We start from the raw sequence: 22,071 nt of genomic DNA on the forward strand, positions 1-22,071 counted from the left end.
ATAATGCATTTTTTAAATGTAAATGTATAGTTTTTAGGATGCCTGTGTAATGTAGATTTTCATTTTGCTGTAAATAAACATTTTCTTCTGTATTTCAGTTGTGTTTATTATTTGATGGTTACATCTAGTAAGACACTTTCTGGCAGTGATGAAACCTGTTATAAAACTTTACACTTTTAAAAACATGATCTTGTTGGGAAAACAAATGTAATGAAAGGTTTATGAAATCAATGGTTCATTCAGATACATCTGTAAAATATATCACCTCGCTGAATGACCCCTTTGGACAATTTACAAAACAGTATTTCAAAACTATACAGTAATTCAAAACACATCCCTCCATTCAAAAAGACAAAATATCAAAGACATAAAAAAATACATCTCAAGTCATATAAAAAAAGGATCAGTGAGAGACATCCAGTATTAAAGTTCATTTACCACCTTTACACATCCCAAATAGTCCATATATCAATCATAATATGCCAAATGATGGTCCTAATAGACAGTAACACCATTAGTATCAGTAACACTGAATTTCCCCCCTGGGGGATCAATAAAGTAATATCTTAATAAAGTAATATCTTATCTTAAACACCTACATTCCTCCTTCGTCTTTTGGCCCTTAGAGTGAATTCTCCTGTGAAAAAAAAAGATTGAATAACTTTTAAAACACTGATGACTGGGTTTTTACCATCCCCCACAGTCCCATTTATATTTACAACGTGAATTACAAAATAAGTTGATGCCGTTAACTAGCTTTAAAAAAGTAGGGTCACCAAGAACAAACCACTGAAAAAATTTTGTAATCCTAAAATAAAGATATTCGAAGAAACATCTTCCAACTCATTAGGTTCATTTGCAACAAGTCCTAAGAGGCTGAGTCTCTCAGTAGTACAGATTGAAAAGGGTTCACCAGTCTGTGAGAGTCAAAATTGCAGAAGCATTTGGGATTTTATCTTTCACAGTACATACCATCATTAAAAGATGAGAGAATCTGGAGAAATCTCTTTATACAGTAACAGGAAAAAGGCTTAAAAAAAATAATAGGTTGCTGGGATCTACATGACTCTGTGCTGGAAATCACTGCATGGGCTCAAAATTGCTTCTAGAAACATACTCATAGAGTATGCAACATTCAAAGAGCAGGGCCCAGCTCCTAATATAAAGTTTTAACTGACCTCTGTGTCCTTCTTGTCCTCTGTGTACTTCTTGTCCTTCTTGTCCTCTGTGTCCTCTGTGTCCTTCAGGCCCTGGATGGCCTTGTTCCCCTGTGTCAACACAAAGAGCAGTGCTTTGAAATTAAAGCCACAGGTTGACTATAAAACACTTAACAAGCAACTGTTCTATAATATGTACTGCTACTGAAAGACATGAAAGATCATTCTTTTTTTCCCATTGACTTCAGAATGAATCACTGTTCATCAGATCTTATGAGGCAGCCATTTTCTGTTTAAGTCCAAAAAGAGGTTTGCCAAGTCGCTAGCTCTCTGCTTCCCTCGGGGGAAAACTGCCTGACTTTCAACAGGTTTTAAGGTTAATGTTAACTTCTGTTAATATTGAACAGAATGAACAGATTAACTGTTATCTAAGTTAACGTCTTTGCTAACATATCAGCGGATAACAGAGTTGTTGTTTTTTTTCATTTTTTACGCATTAAACTTAATCAGGTCATTTTTTGCATCATCATGTCTTCTGTTAAAAGACACAAATGGAAACACCCAGAAGAAACAGACCCAGAAGTAGGCTGATAAGAATACCAATTTGCCATGGAAGCTCCACCAACCTTGAAATCTGAGGGATTACCTTTTTTAGCTATATACATAGTAATGATAAAATCTTGTACTGTACACCTTCTTGTCTGCTGCTGTAACTACATGAATTTCCCCATTGTGGGATGAATAAAGGAGTATCTTATCTTATCTTATCTTATCTTATCTTATCTTATCTTATCTTATCTTATCTTATCTTATCTTATCTTAGAATAAAAAATACCTCAATCAATAACATCATCTTTAAATCTGTACTTAGTGTCAACTTGTTTAGATGTTTATTGAGCTGGATTGTTGGATAATGTATAGTGAGTGGGTGGTTGTGCAGATTCTTATCCGCTGAACTATATATATATACATATATATATATATATATATATATATATATATATATATATATATATATATATATATATATATATATATATATGACCTTTGCTTACTATAAACTATCCCTCACTTAGCTCTCATTACTGTGTGGTAGTTATGATAGGAAATATACATTCCTAGGACAAAATGAAACATGAGTTCTAGCTTGTTGATGTCATCAACTAGCATTACTGTAAGCTCCCTTTTGTCAACGTTAGCTAGGAATGGGTTGACCTCTGACTTTAGCTGCTGTGAAAAAGCAGCAATCCCAAGCATGCATCAGGGGTAAATGACCGCCTTATACATTTTCAAATTATGTTATTTAACGAGATGAAGTGAGCAGCAAGTCAAATGTTTTCTAGGTTTCATTTCAGATGTACCTCTCTCTCCCTTTGGCCCTGGGTATCCCACGTCTCCTTTCTGTCCTGGTCTCCCAGGTGGTCCTACAATGGCTCCATGTGCTGTCAGAGGACAATTCGAGTCATTCTCACATGTATTTACACATTTTTTAAGCTTGTTTTCTCTGTTCTACAAACAGTGAGTGCCATTTTTATTTACTTCTTATTTACCTCTGATGAATTCCACTAAATCTGTGACGTTTGTATGGGAACCAAATAACCGGCTGTATCCAGCAGGACCTGGAGGGCCAGGGGGTCCTGGGGGCCCTTGGGTGACACGTTCGTTGTTCCGTTCAATATCACGTAGCAGACCATGAGCTGGAAAACAAGACACAAATTGAGGAGCAGGTTAAAGTACAGCCTTCACCAGCTGTGTTTTATCCTAGATTATGATTTGATATTTGTAACATTGCGCTATAATCTCTTACATCTGATGTATTCCAGCAGATCTGTGGCATTTCCACGGGAACCAAACCACCGGCTGTTTCCAGGTGGACCTTGAGGGCCTGGAGGTCCTGGGGGTCCTTGGAATACACGACTGTTGTATTCCTTCACAATGTCATGCAGCACACCCTGGGCTGTTGATGAGAGAAATCTTTATAATGCAGGTTAAGATGCTTTCGCCTCATTAAAACCTAAAGGACAGTTAAAAAGGTCGGACTTAAAGGAAGTTATAGCGCAAAATCACCTTCAGGCTTTGAGTTCATTTTCAGTAAAAGAATCAAAAACTTCTTCTGGGTCACCTACATTTAATGTAATCAGTAACTTTGGCAGCCATGTTGGAGTAGTCTCCGGTGTCCATGCTCCAGGCTCTGGAGACAGGCACACCCGGGTCTCCCTTGTGTCCTGCGGGTCCAGGAGGGCCTGGAGGACCAGGAAGTCCAAACATAGACCCTGCCAAGCCATCACCTGAAGACAACACAACATTTCAAGAGTTTAAAAAGAACAGGAACTTTAATGTGTTAAGTTTCATGTCTAGGTCTGGGTCTAGGTCCAGATCAAGGACTAGGGATGAACTTGAGCTACAAGTCATCCATAAAAGCCATTAAGCTCATTTTGTATTTCTTTCAGCTCACTCCTGATGTATCCCTGTTGTTCTGCTTTTATCCTTGCTGCACTGGCATGTTCAGCGTAGGAAAGCAGTCCTCGGAGTGGAGCAGAGGGACCCTCGGGTCCAGGGGGACCTGGGGGTCCAGGTGGACCCCTGAAGGAAACACCTTGATGAAGAAAGATTTGAAGATGTGAAGTCAAACATGTTTTCTGAGATGAATCTCTCATGAAATGGTGAAGGCTTCATGTTCCCTCACTTTGCAGGTAGTCCCGAATGTCTGAACTGAGGTAGTTTCCATAACCTGGTGGGCCAGGTGGTCCAGCTGGGCCTTGCGGGCCAGGGGTACCTGGGACACCAGGAGGTCCTTGAGGGCCAGCAACCGTGTGATACCCACCTAGTTGGAGAATTAAAAGACTATCTGTAATCTGACGCTTTTTGTTGATCTGATGATTTATGAACAGACACCCTACATAAACATATTCATATAAAAACCTGCTTCTACAGGCGGACAGTACATGAACTATCTATCAGTTCAGCTATTCATTCATTCATTCATTCATTCATTCATTCATTCATTCATTCATGCATTCATTCATTCATTCATGCATTCATTTATTTATTGTACCTGGTATCACATTACCAGGAGGTCCTGGAGGTCCAGGGGGTCCAGGAGCACCTGCATGCCCCCTGTCTGTAGATAAACAGGAGCCAAGGTCAAACATGGTCATGTCCTCACAGAACAAGTTTTAAGTCAGACGCCTCCTGAGCCATTTGGATACCTCAAGGTCCATCAGAAACACTCACCATTCATCAGGCTGAGGACTCGTTCAGCCACCTCCTGGGTGTTGACAAGGTAGGGATTGTGACCTGACCCGCCTCCTGGAGGTCCTGGTGGACCTGGAGGGCCAGCAACGTATCCTCTCATGTCCTCTCCTGGACACAGACAAAATGACACACTTATAAAGTTCACAAGTTCTGCTCTTGAGTGTGGTAGCTAATCACAGCTTCATGATTTTTGAAGAGAAAGAGATCCATTTTGTTAGACATGAAAGTTTCTTGTGAGGTAAAAAAGGTGATTTTAAACCACCTGACTTACGTTGTAGTAGGTTGATAATGTCATTGATAGAGACTGAGCCAGGTGGACCAGGAGGACCAGGAGGTCCTGGGGTCCTGTCATATCCTCTACCTGAACCTGATGAGGAGAGGGTTCAAAGCAGTTTTCACCACTGTTACATTTCAAATCATCCTTTGTAACACTGAACACTGACTATACGTGGTCTTACTCTGGATGTAGGCAAGGACTCTGTTTGCCATATCATCGACCGACCCAGTCCCTGGAGCACCAGGAGGCCCAGGAGGTCCAGGAGGTCCAGCTAGGTATTGCCTGATGTTGCCACCTTAATGGCAACAAAATAAATTAGTCTCAAACACATCACTGGGAAACTGTTTCATTAGACTGTACTTTATCAAGTTACAGATAGATTACTCTGTAGGTATTCTGCAATGTGCTGTCCCACATTGGTTGATCCAGATCCACTTCCATCCCTTCCAGGTACACCAGGTGGTCCCGGTGGGCCTGGGGGGCCTGGGTAGCCAGGACTGTATGATCCACCTGTTTCAATAACACAGAAAGGGTGATGAAATGTCATGTACACAATTTGATCATTTGACCATGCAGCAGTGGACCTGCCTGAGAGATAAAACTGGTGAACTTGTATTTGAATTCCCTCTGATTATTTACAAATACTGCTCAGTCCTTGTAGTTCTCACTAAGGGTTACTCCTAGGGGTTAAAAGTTGTGAGAATAATCATTAAATAATCTATAATATTTAGCATGTACACTAACTAGCAGGTGGTGCTTTGGGGAATGTATAAGCCACCATTGCTGCTGCATGCTCCCAACTCTGTAGACCTAATAAAAGCATGTCATTGGTTATTACTACTAAGTTATCACTACACACAATTTGATATGGAATGAAATTAAGAGTAGTCTTACCTGCAGGTGCTCCTGGAGCACCAGGGGCTCCAATATCACCTGCAAGGAACAGTGTGAAAAACTCACATGTGAACAAAACAATCCAGTAGAATCAAAATATAATGGTCAGTGATAGGTGTCTGTGCACAAACTGTTTAAAGTCTGCCAAATATATCAAAGTAAGAGGAAACCTACAAGACAGAGGCTACTTGAAGTATCAGAGAGACAAACATTCAGCTGAGTGTACCTCTAGGTCCTGGTGGTCCTGGTGGTCCCTCTGCACCGTCTGGACCCCGAGGGCCAATAGATCCTGGCTGACCTGGAAAACCTGACATGAACATCAAAACAATGAATTAAGATCTGGTCTAGGAGCTGGGAGGTCCATTTTTTACTCTTAAAAGGCCTAGAAACACTGAACACCACCTGCTAAAGAAGCCCACTGGATAAGGCTAAAGGATTTAGAACGTTTCCAGGAAGTGGACCTTGTGTGACAATGTTTTGTTGAACACATGCTGCCATCTATTGCTTAGGTTATTTTCTAGTGGCCATTTATGACAGAAGAAGGGACAAGCTTGAAGCCCAGAGTGTATTACACATGTGTCTAAAAGATTTGGGTTACCAGTTGTGTATTTCTCACAATCCAACCTTTTATCTACAGAGCAATGCAGAGCAACAGAGCCATTAAAGATTTTTTTTTCTTTTGATCTGAGAAAAAGATTATAACTGACAGATTTTTTTTTCATACCAATAGTTGATTCCCCTGGACTTCCCGGAAGGCCTGGTTGACCTGGTTCACCTAAAAATCACATCATAACATTATCCACAAATATGTGTATTATATAAATAAATATTGTCTTAAAACCATATTCAATGTAGTTTTCTCACCTTTGTACCCTTGTTGTCCTAGGTCACCTAAAGACAATAAATAATAATGATAATAATACAACAATAAATGTTTAAATATAAAGAGGACATACTGCTTCTTCATTATATTACACATCACACTTTAACCCTCTTTCACGTTTTGCTGAATTTCTAAATTTAAACATTCTTGGAAAAAAGGGAATATAAAAATATCCTTGGGAATATAACATTTTATCCATGCATTTGCCAACCACATCAGAGAAATGCACAGCTGCTCAGGCATTATGTACCAGCGGCTGCATGGACTGTGGCTTAGTAAAGCCAAAAATTCGGCTTGCTTCCATATTTTAAAAATGCAACCAGATGCAGTTCTATATCCTTCCAATTTCACATCAAAGTATAATAGTGCTAAATGTTATGGATGAATGAATATTGAAGCACAGCCTAGCAGAAAGTTTTGCAGAAGTATCAGATTTGTTAAACTTACCTGGTGAACCTGGAGGGCCTTGCGGTCCTGGAGGTCCTGGTGGTCCAGCGAAAAAGGTTTCTGAGACAAAACAGAGGAGACTACATCAAACAAGCCAAAAAGAGACAGGAGAGGCTTGATTTTTCACGTGTTATGTTGTAGAAGTGAAATTAGATTTCCTTCACTCACCTGAAGTAGGCACAAAGCTGCCAGGTTCTCCTTTCACCCCTGGAGGTCCAGGTACACCAAAACCTATAGGGACATACATGCTTTGTGATGATACTGCAGAGATCATTCTTTATGATGATGGTCTATCTTTCTTTATGTCTGTAATGTGTGTTTCTTGTTTACCTGGCTCTCCTTGAGGACCTCTTCTTCCCGGGGGACCTTGCTTAGACTCACCTGAAGAAGAAGAACATTTTAATCTTTCTCCCAGCCGTTTGAAAAAACATTTAATATTTCAAAAAATACTTTCAACATACCTGCACGACCTTCAGGACCTTCAGGACCAAGTTCTCCAGGGGGCCCTGGAGGTCCAGGTGGGCCTGGTGGGCCTGGCTGTCCAGCCCCTGATGACAGGCCTGTTGGAAATGTAAACGCAGGATGTGGCGTGAGTGTTACTGTAACTTCCAGTAAAGATGATAAGACTACCACTAGACCTAAAGTGATGAATAAAGAAAAGATAATCACTCACTGTCTGTCCGGGTTTCCAACTTTGTGACACTTTCACCGGGCTCACCAGGTTTTCCTTTCTCTCCCCTCTCCCCTTGATCTCCTTTCTCACCTTTCTCACCTGGTGCTCCCTTACCACCTTAACGATAATGCCAATGTTTCATTAGAGGAGACGATTAAGGACATGAATATATTTAACAGCTGATATGTGTCAAATGATTAAGGTGGGTCAAGACTGTGGATGTACCAATTTGACCAGGAACACCAGCTGGGCCAATGGGACCAGACAGACCAGGGTTTCCAGCAGGACCTGGGGGTCCAGCAGGGCCAGGGGGTCCAGGAATGGCCAGAGCATCTGAGCCGACTGGAAACAAAATCAGAAACAAGCACAAGTCTCACTTAAGAAGATGAAAATTAACAAAGGACTCAATAAAATCTGTTTATTCATGTGTTATAACACAAAATGCTACTGATGCTTACTTGGACCGATGACTTTACCAGGTAACCCTGCTTCACCTAAAAGAGAACGCTGAATTAGATCGCATAACGAAACTTAATATCACAGACATACATCATTATTTACTGGCCTTTGAATAAAGTTTGCAAAACCCTTTATTTATTTATTTATTTATTTATTTATTTATTTATTTATTTATTTATTTATTTATTTATTTATTTATTCATTTATTTATTTATTTATTTATTTATTTATTTATTTATTTATGTGTCCGGTGCAATCCATCTAATGTTTAAGGGAGCTAACAACGCATTACCTTGCCCACCAGGTTGTCCTGGGCTTCCAGCAATACCTGTATTAATGAATCCGAGCAGAAGTGTTGACATCTAAATCTAAACAGTACAGGTGGTTAAGTATTCATTTTGACACATCTTCTCATACCTGGGGGTCCTTGAATCCCAGGAATGCCTGCATAAAATATAAAAGCAGCTCTTAGTGAGGCAGTAAACAAACGGTTATACAATCGAGTGAGCTCTCTTGACAAACACATGAGTTCAGGCTATCATGTAGGATGCCGTTTGTTGGAAATGTTTTTGTACCTGGAGTTCCAGCATCACCGGGAGTTCCTGGTGGTCCTCTCGAACCAGGAGGGCCCGTTGAACCTGATTCACCTGCATTTTGTACAGAGACATTCAATCTTTACTGAAACGTCAGGGTTTTTTTAAGTTTCAGTCGGGATTTGTGATAACTGTAGAGTCACGTTGGTTATCCTTAATGTCTTATCTTTGTAGTTAAAATCAAGTCCAACATGAAGGGACAAACACTCAGTCTTTGTTCAAGCTTCAGTAGATCTGTATGTGCTCATACATTTTAAGTTCAGCAGCACTTGTTTTTCTCAGAGAAGTGCTCTTTGCCAAGTACAGCCAAGTCTTGCTTTATTAAAGACAGACACACACATCTTCTAGCATGGTCACCATGTCAAATACATCAAAGACACTTACCTTACCCTGCCAGTAGAAGAATAAACTCAGAAAACAAGCAGTCCTCATTATATCCCTTTTAAGGCTTTACTGACACATTTCTGGTTTTATTTTGTACTAACCCTTCTTTCCATCTTCTAGATCCTGCCCCAATTGTTTTCCCTGCCTCATGTGTCAATCTTGCCTTAATTAGATACACCAGTGTCTCCTTGTCTTATATATTCCCTGTGTCTTCCCTCTCCTTGCCGGTGTGTTGCGTGTTCTCCAGTGTCGCCTCACTCCAGTTCTTACTGATGAGGTTTTCTCGTGTTTTGACTTTTGCCTTCCTTTTAGCTTCTTATTGGATAACTTGCTCTTTTTGGGTTGATCACCCATGCACTGCCTCTTGATTGAATTCAACTCCTGCTTTTTTTTACACATGTGCTCTTGTGCCTTTTTTTGGTCCATCAATCCATACATTGGTTGTGTTGTCAACATCTTCTAACAATTATTTAACACAGTACAATATAGTTATTTTCTTCTTATACAATTATTCTAAATCGCTTTTACTCACCTGCATCTCCTTTGAATCCCTTTGGTCCAGCAGGTCCCGATGGTCCAGAATGTCCTGGTTCACCTTCAATCAAGAACACAAATTAAAGACTTGTCCCTCAAACTACCAAGAAAGAAAATGTAACAAGGTTTAATAACTATTCTGTGACATGTGTTTTATTGACCTGTATCCATTCCTAATATATAGGCCGGATAATAATAATACATTTATACAACATAGTTGTGCTTTATTTAAAGCAATATTTGAGATGACTGTTAGAGCATCTGTGAAAATGTCTGCAGATGACATCTGTTTGTTGAAATGAATGAAACTGAGAAATTGTACATGCACATATTTTGAAATGGTATGGAAATGAAGAATGGTTGTCATAACTTTTGAATTATTCTTATTTTTTAAATTCCAGTATCACTGGGTGGATAACAGAGCTTTCATTCATTAATAAATGAATTGTTAAAGTTTCAGAGAAGGCGTGTACATACTATCATTACTTTTTTTTTGTTAAAAGTCTGTAGAAAAGGTTCAAAGGCCTCTGTGCTACTCGTAAAAGTTATAGTTTATGTTGTTTTAACTCTTGTAGTTCATTTTGCAGAAGTATTTCTCAGACACACCTGCTGGTCCTCGTGGCCCGTTCTCTCCCAGGTCTCCTTTGGTTCCTGGCAAACCTGCTGTGCCCCGATCACCTGCAGGAAACACAGAAAAACACCAACAGAGCTTTAAAGGTTATCTAAGTCATAACCTTTGACTTACAAAGGTTATACCTAACTACTCAGACAATGTTCTGAAGAGTTGTAATAACTGAGTTGTGGTTTTATGTTAAGAGTTGTAATGTAATTCATCAACAGCTTCATTTTGGCCTGTTTTAACCGTAGTTTCAGTCATGCGGGTTATTCAAATGCTAACAAGATAGAGCCTGAATGTACCTTTTGCTCCAGGAGCACCTGCATCGCCGGGGAAGCCCCTTGGACCAGGAGCACCTGCAGATAAATAAAACAGCGTTAATACACAGCTGCTATCAAAAAATGCAACACAGAAAAAGTTAAAAAGAATGTCAAATGGCATCTTTACCTGTGCTTCCTGAGGCACCCTGCTCTCCCATGGTACCTAAATCAAAAAGGGAAGTAAGAAAAAACATGTTCACTGTTCCTTAATGTATGCACTGATTTTCTCCCTCATTCACAGTTGCTTCAACTTCACATTGTCCAAACCCATCAGCTGTTTCCATTTAGTATTTTCTAATCACTTATCAGAAGACACTTGGTTGAAATGGAGCAGTGCTAAGGACCAACAGCCTTCTACCAGTAAGGCTGCAGACTGAGGGTCAGACTGAGAACCAATTACTGTAAATAAGAATTGAACTGAGGCCTTTTGGTTTCAAAGTGAAGCTAATATGATAGTGCCTGTAGTCTTTTAAGCAGAAGGAGGCAACTCTACTGGTTGCAAAAGAAGTGCAGTTATATATTTCTACCAGAAAATGATGCTACCCCTCTCATTAAACATTGACCTAATAAAATGGTGTTTCAGTGTCTTAGTTTAAAGGCTTCTTCAAAGCACTGTGTAAATGATGGACCCATTTTTAGAACAATAACTGACAATCTGGAAATGCAGAGCAATGGGTACCCACGATAGCTACAAAATAGTAGTTTCGAAGTGTTATCTGACCCTGACCTATGACTTCATCATGACCTTTGACCTTACCTTTTGGCCCCACAGGTCCAGCAGCACCAGCAGTACCAGGGTGTCCCGACTCGCCTTGGGATCCTGTTATAAACAGGTTTCATTATCAAGTAATCAACAAATAATTGTATATGAATCAAAACTGATAACATGAACATTTCCTACCTCTGTCTCCTTTCTCTCCAAATCCTGGGGGTCCAGTCTCTCCACGAGGGCCCATCTGTCCGTCTCGGCCTCTCTGACCTGGTGGCCCCTCAGAACCTGTCTCACCTGTTCAGAAATGGGCAGACATCAGACCATGTCTCCTAACATAAGTGTCTCTTAAAACAGATGAAATGTTCTCAGTGTATAGATACCATACCTCCACTTCCCTTTGGTCCTCTTGGTCCATCCAATCCTGGGTGACCCATCTGCCCTGGAGGACCTAAAGGAAGACAAATATATGTGAATCAACAAAGAGAGATTTATTAATATCAGATTGAAGGAAAAAGCGGAAATACATTGGATCTCAGTCTTACCTGGCAGGCCAGGGAATCCACCATCGCCTGCAAAAGACCAATTTAAAAGGTTGGTTTAGTTTTTAGAGCCTGATTTCTTCCCCACAAAGTGCTGAGGGTTTATTTTTATAAAAGACTTGATAGATCTGCAGAATCATTTTCCACAAGAAACCAGCTTGAAAATACACAAACTACTTAAAATATTCCTAAAAATAAGCAAACAATTCTTCAATATAACCAAGAAAATGTCAAAAAATTAGTATTTTTTTTAAATCATGAAAACATCGCTGGGGTCAGAAAAGAAACACAGATATATTAAAAGCAGTGCATTCAGGATTAAAAACAAATGCTTTTTAAATTCAAAGATGTCACATAAGAATAGTTTTCTCGAAATGGAAAAAAAATGTAAATTTAGACAATCTGAAATAAGACACATGTTTAGGAAACTTGAAAAGTACTTGATAAGAGAAATTTGAAACAGAAAAGCAATTTTTCTTGACTTCTTCACCTTTCTGTCCGAGATTTCCTGGATCACCTGTCGGAGCAGTAACAGTCAGAATTAGTGCTGTTATTGACATAATATGAATTTATGATCCTTTAAGGAGTTGTGCAAACATGCCTTTAGGTCCTGGATCTCCTCTCTCCCCTTTCATTGAGTACGTAAGTGTGTCTGAAAGAAGAACACTGTAAGATCAGTCACATTGAGGTGTTATTCATGGCAGCTGTTTTCATTTATACCTCTGGGTTTTTTTTCCTCTACCTCTTATAACATCAGAGCGGAGTTCAGCCCTGACCAGCTGCTGGACTGTTCTCTGCAGGGCAGCACTGTCCTGTCCAGGTTCGCTCCCTGTGCCTCCTCCTGGCCCTGCAGCTCCAAGGTTGATGCCATTGTCAGAGCGGGTCAGAGTGGATCCAGCAGAACTTCTATCGATGTACGACGACTCCAGTGGGTCGATGATGTTGATGCCAGAGGAGGCAGACAGGCGGCTGGTTCTGGCTGAGGCTCCGGTGATGGCTTCAAGTGCATCAACACGGTTCTTGAGACGTTTTATTTCCTCACCTGTGACGGCCAAAGAGAAGAAAGTAGACATGAGAGGATAACCATGAAAGAGCCATATGAAAGTGAATAATGCTTATAGAAAAGATTAATGTCTAACCCAAAGCAATGAGTCCAAAGAGGAGGCCTAAGAGGAAGAGCAGGCCAAGGAGGAGGCCGAGCAGCCACTTCCACCAGCTGCAGCAGGAGAAGAACCCAGAGTCTGATTTATCCTCACGGATTTCTAGAAAACAAACAGGTTCAAACATAGATCATATTTTAATTTCCTATTCAAGCTTTTCTGTTTGAACAAAGATTCATGTTTTAGAAGAGCATTTCATGGAAACGTTTTCAATGACATAGGCTTTTCTCTTTTAAATTAGTGTTTGATGGTTAATTAGAACCTTATATCTATTTTACAGGTAATCACATTTAAATATTCCAACACGCGTCAGAGTCAAATCTCTTACAGTCCCTAGGTTTTATAGTTTTTCTGCTTCTCAAACTCTTAAAAGAAAAGTGAGACACTGTCAAATAATGTAATTTTTGTTTCTTGTTGAGAAAGATGGGAAGACTGATACAACTCTCATGGCTTTATGATAAACGTGAGTAACAGGTAGGACGCAAAAGGCATTTAGCTTAAGCTTATAGCATGAGACTGGAACCGTCTTTTCCAAAAGGGTTATGTGCATGTTTTGTTATTTTTTATATACACTATATACTGTGTATGCTAAATGTAAAGCTACATTCAAGAGACAGCTTAGCTTAGCATTAGACCAGATACACAGGGATTTTGCAATGACTACTTTGCACAATGTAAATGTTATCAATAATAGATTATGCCATTAGCAAAATGTTCAAAACTAAGAGATAAATTCTGATGTCACTTCAAAACGATAGCATACAGAGCATAAAGTAAAACTGAAAAGTTACACAGTACCTGCATAGGTTGCTTTATCTTTTGTGGAAACTTTCAGGGATGCAGCTTTGAAAACAAACAAAACAATATTAGGCTTAATTTTCAACAAAAAAAATTATACAGGTGTTGAATTGAAAAAAGTTTTAGCTTTGTTGTGTTTTGGTTTACATCTAGCATCTGTTCCTTCCTCCACTGTGCTGGATGACAGCTTCTGTTTCTCTCTCTTCAGTGAGTCCTCAGAGTAAGTACCTTAAAGACAACAAACACCATACATTACAACTACTACAACACATCTGTTTGATTTATGTTTGAGTAATTTAAGCAGCGGGTAATAGAGGTATTACAGAGTTTGTAGTACTAGAAGTCCCAGTATTGTATATGTATTAATTTACCAAAAGCACTAGCAGGTGCAGCAGACATGAACTGCTTCCCTGTGTCTTTGGTCATGATCAGTCGCTCTGTCTCCTTCTTGACTGGAGCGTTCTCCTTCTCTACCAGCACAAACTTAAAGTCTTTGCCTGGGGCCTCTTCAGGAGCGGGGCTGCTGGGTGCCACTGTGGAGAAACAAAGAAATATCAAGACATTAGAAACACATACAGTATACTGTCAATAACTAGCAGTGGGTGGTGTTATCATTACAATGTAGAAATTAACATATATGTTATCTATATCAGCAGTGGGAAAGCAGTCTGCATATTTCTGACATTTTGTAAATATATACAGTATGTGCATATGAGCATAAAAAACATAGAATGTAGTCATAATTAATAGTTCAACTTTTGAAACGTATGGACAAAGCTGTAAACCAGAAATGGCCCTTTCATTGATTACATCACCCACCAAATTTCAGACTATGGTTTTGAAGCCAAATTTGTGCTCTCAAAATCTTTGTATTTTGGAGGCAGTGGTGCCTTTATTGTCTTCATGTTTAATAATCAGGTTGCTCATTAATAATCCTGCTTTATTGTTTATATCACCACAGATGGAAGTATAAATCGAAAACTATTAAGTCACGTTGGCCTACATCCGTTTCTGGTCCTCGGGTGGAGGTTTTTCTTTTTCTTCATATAGATTATGAGCCTTTCATTTTTTGTGTTTTTGGCATTTCTTGTGTTGAAATGTTCATGTCCCCTTGTTTTGTACATTAAAAATATTTTAGTACTACTCCCATAATTCCTTTAATATCCTCGGGGAACGTTACATCATCAGGAAAATGTTTAATAGGGTAACAGATTACCTCATTGGTACTTTACGGTCATACTTTCACACACCTCTATGAAATCCACCTCCTTTTTGCTTACCCTAGCTTAAGAAGAATCCTGGTTTAATGTGCTTCCCTGTTTTTCACTTTGAGGCTGTGGGGAGGCACCCACTCCTTAAATTAAGCCTATGATCTCAACAGAGTTGCATCAGCTTTGGAACTGCCTCCCCTCCTCAATCAGGGCTGCCCCCTCTGTCGACTCTTTTAAGTCTTGCCTCTAAACAAAACACACTTTTATATTTTAGCATTTGAGTCCTCTAGCCCTGAATAGGTATAAACCCCCAATGATGTGCTTTCCTTGTTGTCTGTTTGTCTCTTTTTGTATGTATTGTACAGCACTTTGGTCATTTTCTGCTGTGTTTTTAAATGTGCTATATAAATAAAATTGACTTGACTTGACTTGACATTATTGTTTGAAGTATAACATTTCTCCAGAGAGAATATTTTGTTCTTTGTTTAATGTGAGTGCATGAACTCTGCTTTACTAGTGAATGAATCCATATGTTTCATAAACACTATAACAAGCCTCACTTGTGGTTGGGCTCATTCCAGGGCTAGATGCATTTTTCTGCACACCATAAACTGTAAGGAGAAAAAAAACACATTTAGACGTTAATGCATGACTCCTCGACAGCTGATACTCAGTACTGTTTCACCGTTATGTTACTTTCTCACATTTTAAGTGCTCTGGTAAATCTTAATTTCTGTTTGATGGATTTTATAACCACCTTTACTGAAAAACTGAGGGGCTTTTTTAAAAGTGGACATGGGGCTTGCGCTTCAAGCATTAAACCAAAGTGGCATCCAACTAATACCTTAATTAAAAAAAATCTTCTTCCCATTATGTTGTGGAAAAAAGACATTATCAGATCATTTAGAAAATCCATACAAATTTGTAACATAAATCATCACTTCACTACCTATCTGTGTGCTGGCTCCAGTGGGAGACATGAGAGTGGGGCTGGTACTGGCCAGGTTATTCTGAACTCCATATAAAGTACCTAGGAGAAAGAGCAAGAGAGAGAGACATTTTGATCACCTGTTAGTGCCTAGCTGAGGATGTGAAACCCTTGTGGTCCGTGACATGTCGATGCAGGACTCACCTGTGCTGCCAACTGAGAGTCCACCGCTCATAGAGTGGGAGCCGAGCGCCAGGTTGTTCTGAACTCCTCCTGAAAGATAACAAGGTTATTTACAATCTATCACAGTGGGCATGAAAATACAAAGTTATCTCTGCCTTCTATAAATACTGTCACATACATTGGGTCTAAAACAAAAATGACTCCAGGCCATGTCCAGTATCAAGTCTCAGCAGATCATAAGTATGAGAGCTGTTAAACTCTGTCATCTATTTTTTCTTCTTCTCTATGAAATGCTCATCCTAGTTATACAATGGGCCCCTGGGTGCCGATGTTCAAAAAACGTCCATTATTTTTTTTTAAAATCATAAAGTTTATTTACATCTGGAATTATTTCCAACAGGTTATTTGCATCAGGGGTCTGATTTTACTGGTTGTCTTGTGTGACTGACCTGACTGGTAAAGGGTGGAGGTAGTGGACAGGTTGTTGGGGTTTGTGTTGTAACCGTAGCTGCTGCTCACACCTCCAGACCAAATGCTGCCGTAGTGATCTAGGAGAGAAGACAAGTGAAAGTGAATGATGAAAAATTCACTACAAAGCATCATTACTACCATATGTTACTATTTTATTCATGTTATGTCGATCTGCAGTATTTCATATCTAATGAGGGTGAATAACCTGCACTGGAGCTCTCAGACATGGTCCTAGTCTCCACACTGCCTTTCTTGGGGATGGGCAGGGTGTTGTTGGGGGATTGCGTCGGACTGGGGCTCGTGCTGGTGGAGCGGTTTCCTCTCAATAGACGCTTCACATCATCCAGTTCAGTCCCTGCACAGGAAAGGCACAGAAGGGATGAGGGGAAGGAGTACTCTGCCCTCCTTTAACTGCAGCATTTACTTTAAACTCAAACTGACCGCATTTAATGATTATACATGACAGCAGTCTTAAAGTGTATACAAACATCATGAAAACAACCTTAAGGATTAGGCATGTGGATTTACCATGGATGTAATGCAGCAAAGAAAAAGCCTATGTGTGGTGTGAAGCAAAGCAAATGCCAAATGCATTCCTTCTAATGGCCAGGAGAGGGCATTCTAAAATAGTCATATGACTCTACTTGATTGATTTATTACCTCGTGAGTTTATGAACTCACTGGCTTGCCTAAATTATTTCTTAAACTGCTGGTGTTTATTCTGCCCATTATGTTTTCTTTTTTTTGCCAACTGGACAATTAGAAAAATTTAGAGTACTTCTTTGGCCACATTTTAACCAGAGTCGGAGACAAGTATCATTGCTACAGGGATCTACAACATGCCTTGTTCAGTTGTTAATTTGTCTTTTAGTACATCTTTTCTCTCGTTATAAAACTGTGGTTCTCAACTGGTCTCGCTTCAGGATCCACTACCTCCTCCTCCAGGACAAGCGCTACACACATCAATAAAATTGTTGTTGAATGTGTCAGACTCAAGCGGCAACCACCGGCTGCGTGAATTGAAGCCAATGGCTGGCTCCGGAAGTACCAGAAACCAAACACAAATTCAAAAAAGCAGATCTTTACAGCAGAAATAAACAGGTTTACAGCCTAGTACAAAAATGAGTGTAGTCTAGATAGCTTATTTCTCGTTTAGATCGGCACTCACTGTACAGAGGGTGATTTTTTTTCTTATGCAGCAATTTCGAAGATATTAAGATTACAATTTTTCCATTATGAGGCACAGATTACTTGAATAGTGCGGGAATACTGTAACTGTTGGCTAGGAGGCTCAAAGCCCGCCTCTTTACTTCAACAGAAGTTAGGTAGACTTCAGCATATCAGATATGGTTCCCCCCAATAATGGCTTCAAAACAGCACTTCAGAAACAGGTGGGTGACGTCACGGATACTACGTCCATTATTTATACAGTCTATGGTCAGACTACAACCAGCGCTAAGGTGCATCACTGCCATCTACTCTGTTGGAGTGTGAATACATTTCTATTCAGAATTGTTCTCCACAAACCAATGAGTGACATCACCGTTACTAAGTCCATTTTGTATACAGTTTTTGCTGTGTCATACTTACAGCTTGCTGAGGGTGAAGCACTCTGAAGCCTGGCTCTAATCTCACTCTCTAAAAAAAAGAAGAAAAATATGTAAATGTTGTTATGCTGAAAAGAATCTTCATTGTAATTTTTGAATTGTGTAGTTATGTGTAGTGTTTATAAACCATTGAATTGTGTCAGCACTCTCATGTACCTCTGCTCTGACTTCTCCCTCTGGTGGCAGAAGTTGTAGTTGTACTTGTCACTGAAAGGTACAAAAATAATTCATTAATTACAGTTTGTACACATGCTAACATTCCAGAGATATAATTTGACAATGAAGAAATACTTACTATACTCTTTCCTGTTGTACTCTGGAGAAGAGTTTGTGCTTGAACTTTCTGAGACATGAACACAAAATAAAGTTCTCTTTAACCTTCAGTTTATTTTCTTCTATTTGCTGACTGCAGATCTAAACAACAAACAGCTTGCCATTGACCTTTGACCTATGACTCACCGTCAAACACCTCTGACATAGCTGCTGCCATGGTGGTTATGTTCTTCCTCTCCTTTGGGGCAGGTGAATACGAGACTGCAGAGGTTGAGCCTCTTTTGGATTCCCCAGCTCCTCCTGAACTGTGGCTGGTCTTTGTCAATGTTGAAACCGTTACAGCACCGAGCCCCCCCTCCCTTTTTACCTCCCTACTATCACACACAAAACCAGAAGACATGCTTGAAGAACCCCCTCCGGAAGCCTTAAACTCTACTGATGAGCCCCCTGAAGCTGCAGAGCCCCCTGCTCCTCTTCCTGAACTCCCTCCTCCTGCAGAACTCCCAGCAACTACCAATTTGCTTCTATTTGATGAGCTTCCTCCACCTGCTGAACTCCCTCCTCCTGCAGAACTCCCGACAACTACCAAACTACTTCCACCTCCTGACCTTCCTCCACCTCCTGAACTTCCTCCACCTGTTGAGCTTCCTCCACTTGATGATACAGCAGAAGAAGAAGATCCTATAGTAGTGGCACTGATGCCTCCAGATCCACCAGAGCTGGTAGCATTTGAGCTGCTGGATGTGATGAAAACTGAGCTGCTCGGGCCTCCTGATGTAGCATTTCCCCCTGACCCTCCTGCACTCAGAGAAAAATCACCTAGAGGAAATTAAAAGAAAGGAAAAGAGGATAAGACACATCATTATAATAAATGATGGTGAATTGTAAATCCAATGTTCCTGTGTCTTCAAAGCATGCCATCAAAGCCCTAATCAACACCCAGATGATTTTCTCCTCTGGAGCTGAGGATGACTTTTATCTAATTGCCTCAATCTACTTTCTCCTACAAGACTGCACTAGCAGAGTCAGCACCTGACCTACAAAGAGAAACCCCTCTTCCCTTTTTTTTTTTTTTTAGCCAAACAGCATTCCCATGTTAAGCCTCTGCTTGACTGGGAATGGGCCTAAACATGCTGCTTTATAACACTACACCATTAAATTCCTCTATTCTTGCCTCAGATTGATCTCAGACACTCATATAATATATAGGTGCTGCTGCTGGAGTTGCCCAGGGTAGTGATTGTTCTTGTCTGATAAAAAGACAAGCTGTCACTGCTGGAAGTACAAAGGGAGCCTCGAGCTCAGCCCTAGCATACTTAAAACTTGCATTCATCCATATCTTCTCTTAAATTCAGTACGGCTGATTTATGTTAAAATACTATGAATTGTTTGCACATCCAGATCAAAATCAGCACGCATAGTCCGAAGATTAGAATAGATTCAGCTGCTGCTGTCTTCACAAGCTAGCTGCTCACTAAGTCTCACCTTTATTGATGTTAAATGAGCAGAGTACAGTTGATTTTTCAAGTGTTTTCTCTTTTAAAAAACACTGCCTGATATTTTAGCAGGCTAAAGACAAATGACACTAAGGGGAAGTGAGGAAGTTTTGGGGGAGTCTCTTGCTCCCTCAGATGCTGACCATGATTTTAGCATACTTATTCCTTGACCACTCCATTATATTTAAAAGCAGCATCTATCAATATTCTTCAAAAATGAATCCAATGGATGTTAATAAATCTTTATCTAAACTTTTGCTAAACTATAAGATAGATAAAAGTCATCCTCAGCTCCTCAGTATGCTTAGTGTGGAGACGACTGAAGGCACAACTTACTTTGTGATGTCAGTTTAGTAGTAGTTACTGTTTTTGTGACCACTGTGGATAAGAACAAAGCAGTTTTAACAAACATGTATTTGGTTCTATGATACTTTTTGCACCATGTCTTAGAAGTGTTTGATTCACCACCATTACACCAAGGTAGAGGCTGAAATGACAGAAAGAAACTCAAACACGCTAGAAGTTTGTTTGTATTTTTTATGGAATTTGGCTGAACCTGCCTTTTAAATACTGTCCACTACAATACTGTGTTGTCAATATTAGCATTGATCTCTCAATGCCTTTGTCACATGACCATGTAAGGTTCATGTTTCAGATCGGTCTTCAAATAGCAGTTCATAGCAATGGTCTGTTATTCCTCAAAAGCAGACAGACTATTGCCAAGGATGTGGGTCTGAAAACAGACTCTGGACTCACTGATATCATTTCAATGATTTGTTTACGGTGGGAAAAAAAAGAATGAAAATGACTACAGAGCTACGGTGGACACTGCTTAAATTATTACTGAATGGATTACTTTCAACAGAGGAAATATAAACTTATTTTCATTTCGTCCAATCCACTATAATGACCCTTTTACTACACACTGTGCCTTACTCAATATCAAGTCAAAGTAAACTCTGCACAAAATAAAGATTTTTAAAAAGTTAACTGACAAGTTTAAACACTTAAGTTGTTGTATTTGCATTTTCAGATCTTACCTTTGCTACTTCCTCCAGAACTTCCACCCGAGCTGACAGCCTGGGCTGTAATTAGATTATCCATCCACTGCTATAGCTGTTGCAAAATAAAGAACATATTTTGTCATTTTCTTATGCAAAGTAGTTAAGAGGAAAGACTCACAGGCTACTGTGCTGAATATGAAAGGTTCAAATGTGAGAAGGTGTATTAATATTACATTGCACTTGAAAGTTATCGTTCCCTCAGGCAGTATTTACAGTCCTTTTGAAAAAGTCTTTTTTTTCTCCTTTCATGTGGTCATATTTCATCCTTTGTAACCCTTCCTCTAAAGGACAGGTCTCTTTACAATTCAACATGCCACTGATTTAAAGGGTTCACCTGCAGCTATATGGAAAGGGCGGAGCTCTTTGTTCACTTGATGAATGTGACTTTGCTTTTAAAAAAGGACCTACAGTATGAAGGCTAATCACTACAGAAAACTTGGGTCTCCGGTTTCAGTCATAGCTGGAGGAAATGACATTTAATCTTCAGCCAGCAGTCATACAGGTGGATTGAACCCATAAAGGCATGTCTGCACGGCAGACACTGTCAAAACAGAGACATATGTTGACATGAGACATTTTATATGATTATGGTATCTTCGCTCTCACAGACATGTTCAAGAAAGTTGTTACAAATAATTAGGTCACTGAATTTACTTCAGATTATTATCAGTCTAAGTTGTAATACATACAGAGTGTTCCAGTGTGCTCAGTATGTGTTGAATGCCATCCACCAGTGTAGAAGGACACTGTCTGGTTGGTTTATCAAAGTTGTAGATAGTACTTAAGAAGATCTGAGGTTGTGATGTCTCATGAGCAGACCTGTTGACATGTACTGATATCACCAGCCTGTTGTTGATCTTTAGTGGCTTATAAGTCCAGGTCAGCTGGCCACATTTTTGGCGCATGGCATTTTAGTTGATATACTACTACAGTTACTATTTTTGCAACTACATCTAGCTTCTTTATGGGCTTCCATTTCATGATCTCACTGGCACAGGTTTGGACGAGCAGATTACAGTAAGAGGGTAGTAGAAGTCCAACGGTGTTTTAAATTCTGCCACAGGGGGGTACTAGAGTCTCAAGTTTTCATAATTGCACACATTGTGATTTTAAATAGCCTATTGTTCCTACTTTTAG

General features: G+C 39.7%; 1 protein-coding gene across 1 annotated transcript; it reads right to left on the reverse strand.

Moving 5' to 3' along the window:
* Nucleotides 1-93: 93 nt before the first annotated feature.
* On the reverse strand, nt 94-21,173 carry LOC117815473 (collagen alpha-1(XVII) chain-like). Its single transcript, XM_034687210.1, has 55 exons — nt 21,108-21,173; nt 20,911-20,986; nt 20,207-20,248; nt 18,966-19,193; nt 18,561-18,806; nt 18,397-18,444; nt 18,258-18,308; nt 18,085-18,132; nt 16,700-16,849; nt 16,473-16,571; nt 16,045-16,113; nt 15,862-15,942; nt 15,473-15,523; nt 14,073-14,234; nt 13,849-13,929; nt 13,702-13,746; nt 12,883-13,005; nt 12,486-12,785; nt 12,345-12,395; nt 12,234-12,260; nt 11,747-11,773; nt 11,590-11,652; nt 11,394-11,498; nt 11,250-11,303; nt 10,620-10,655; nt 10,475-10,528; nt 10,163-10,234; nt 9,555-9,617; nt 8,621-8,692; nt 8,463-8,489; nt 8,338-8,373; nt 8,045-8,080; nt 7,812-7,928; nt 7,587-7,703; nt 7,375-7,473; nt 7,244-7,294; nt 7,082-7,144; nt 6,914-6,973; nt 6,448-6,474; nt 6,308-6,358; nt 5,810-5,890; nt 5,584-5,622; nt 5,074-5,199; nt 4,871-4,984; nt 4,684-4,779; nt 4,392-4,520; nt 4,213-4,278; nt 3,844-3,981; nt 3,613-3,753; nt 3,284-3,445; nt 2,965-3,114; nt 2,708-2,854; nt 2,519-2,599; nt 1,179-1,268; nt 94-637 (listed from the first exon to the last, which is right to left on the reverse strand). Exons 2-55 carry the CDS (start codon nt 20,972-20,974, stop codon nt 588-590), a joined length of 4,806 nt encoding a protein of 1,601 aa, XP_034543101.1. The 5' UTR covers nt 20,975-20,986; nt 21,108-21,173; the 3' UTR covers nt 94-587.
* Nucleotides 21,174-22,071: the final 898 nt, after the last annotated feature.

Source organism: Notolabrus celidotus, chromosome 7 (genome assembly GCF_009762535.1).
Source record: "Notolabrus celidotus isolate fNotCel1 chromosome 7, fNotCel1.pri, whole genome shotgun sequence".
Classification (NCBI taxonomy): domain Eukaryota; kingdom Metazoa; phylum Chordata; class Actinopteri; order Labriformes; family Labridae; genus Notolabrus; species Notolabrus celidotus.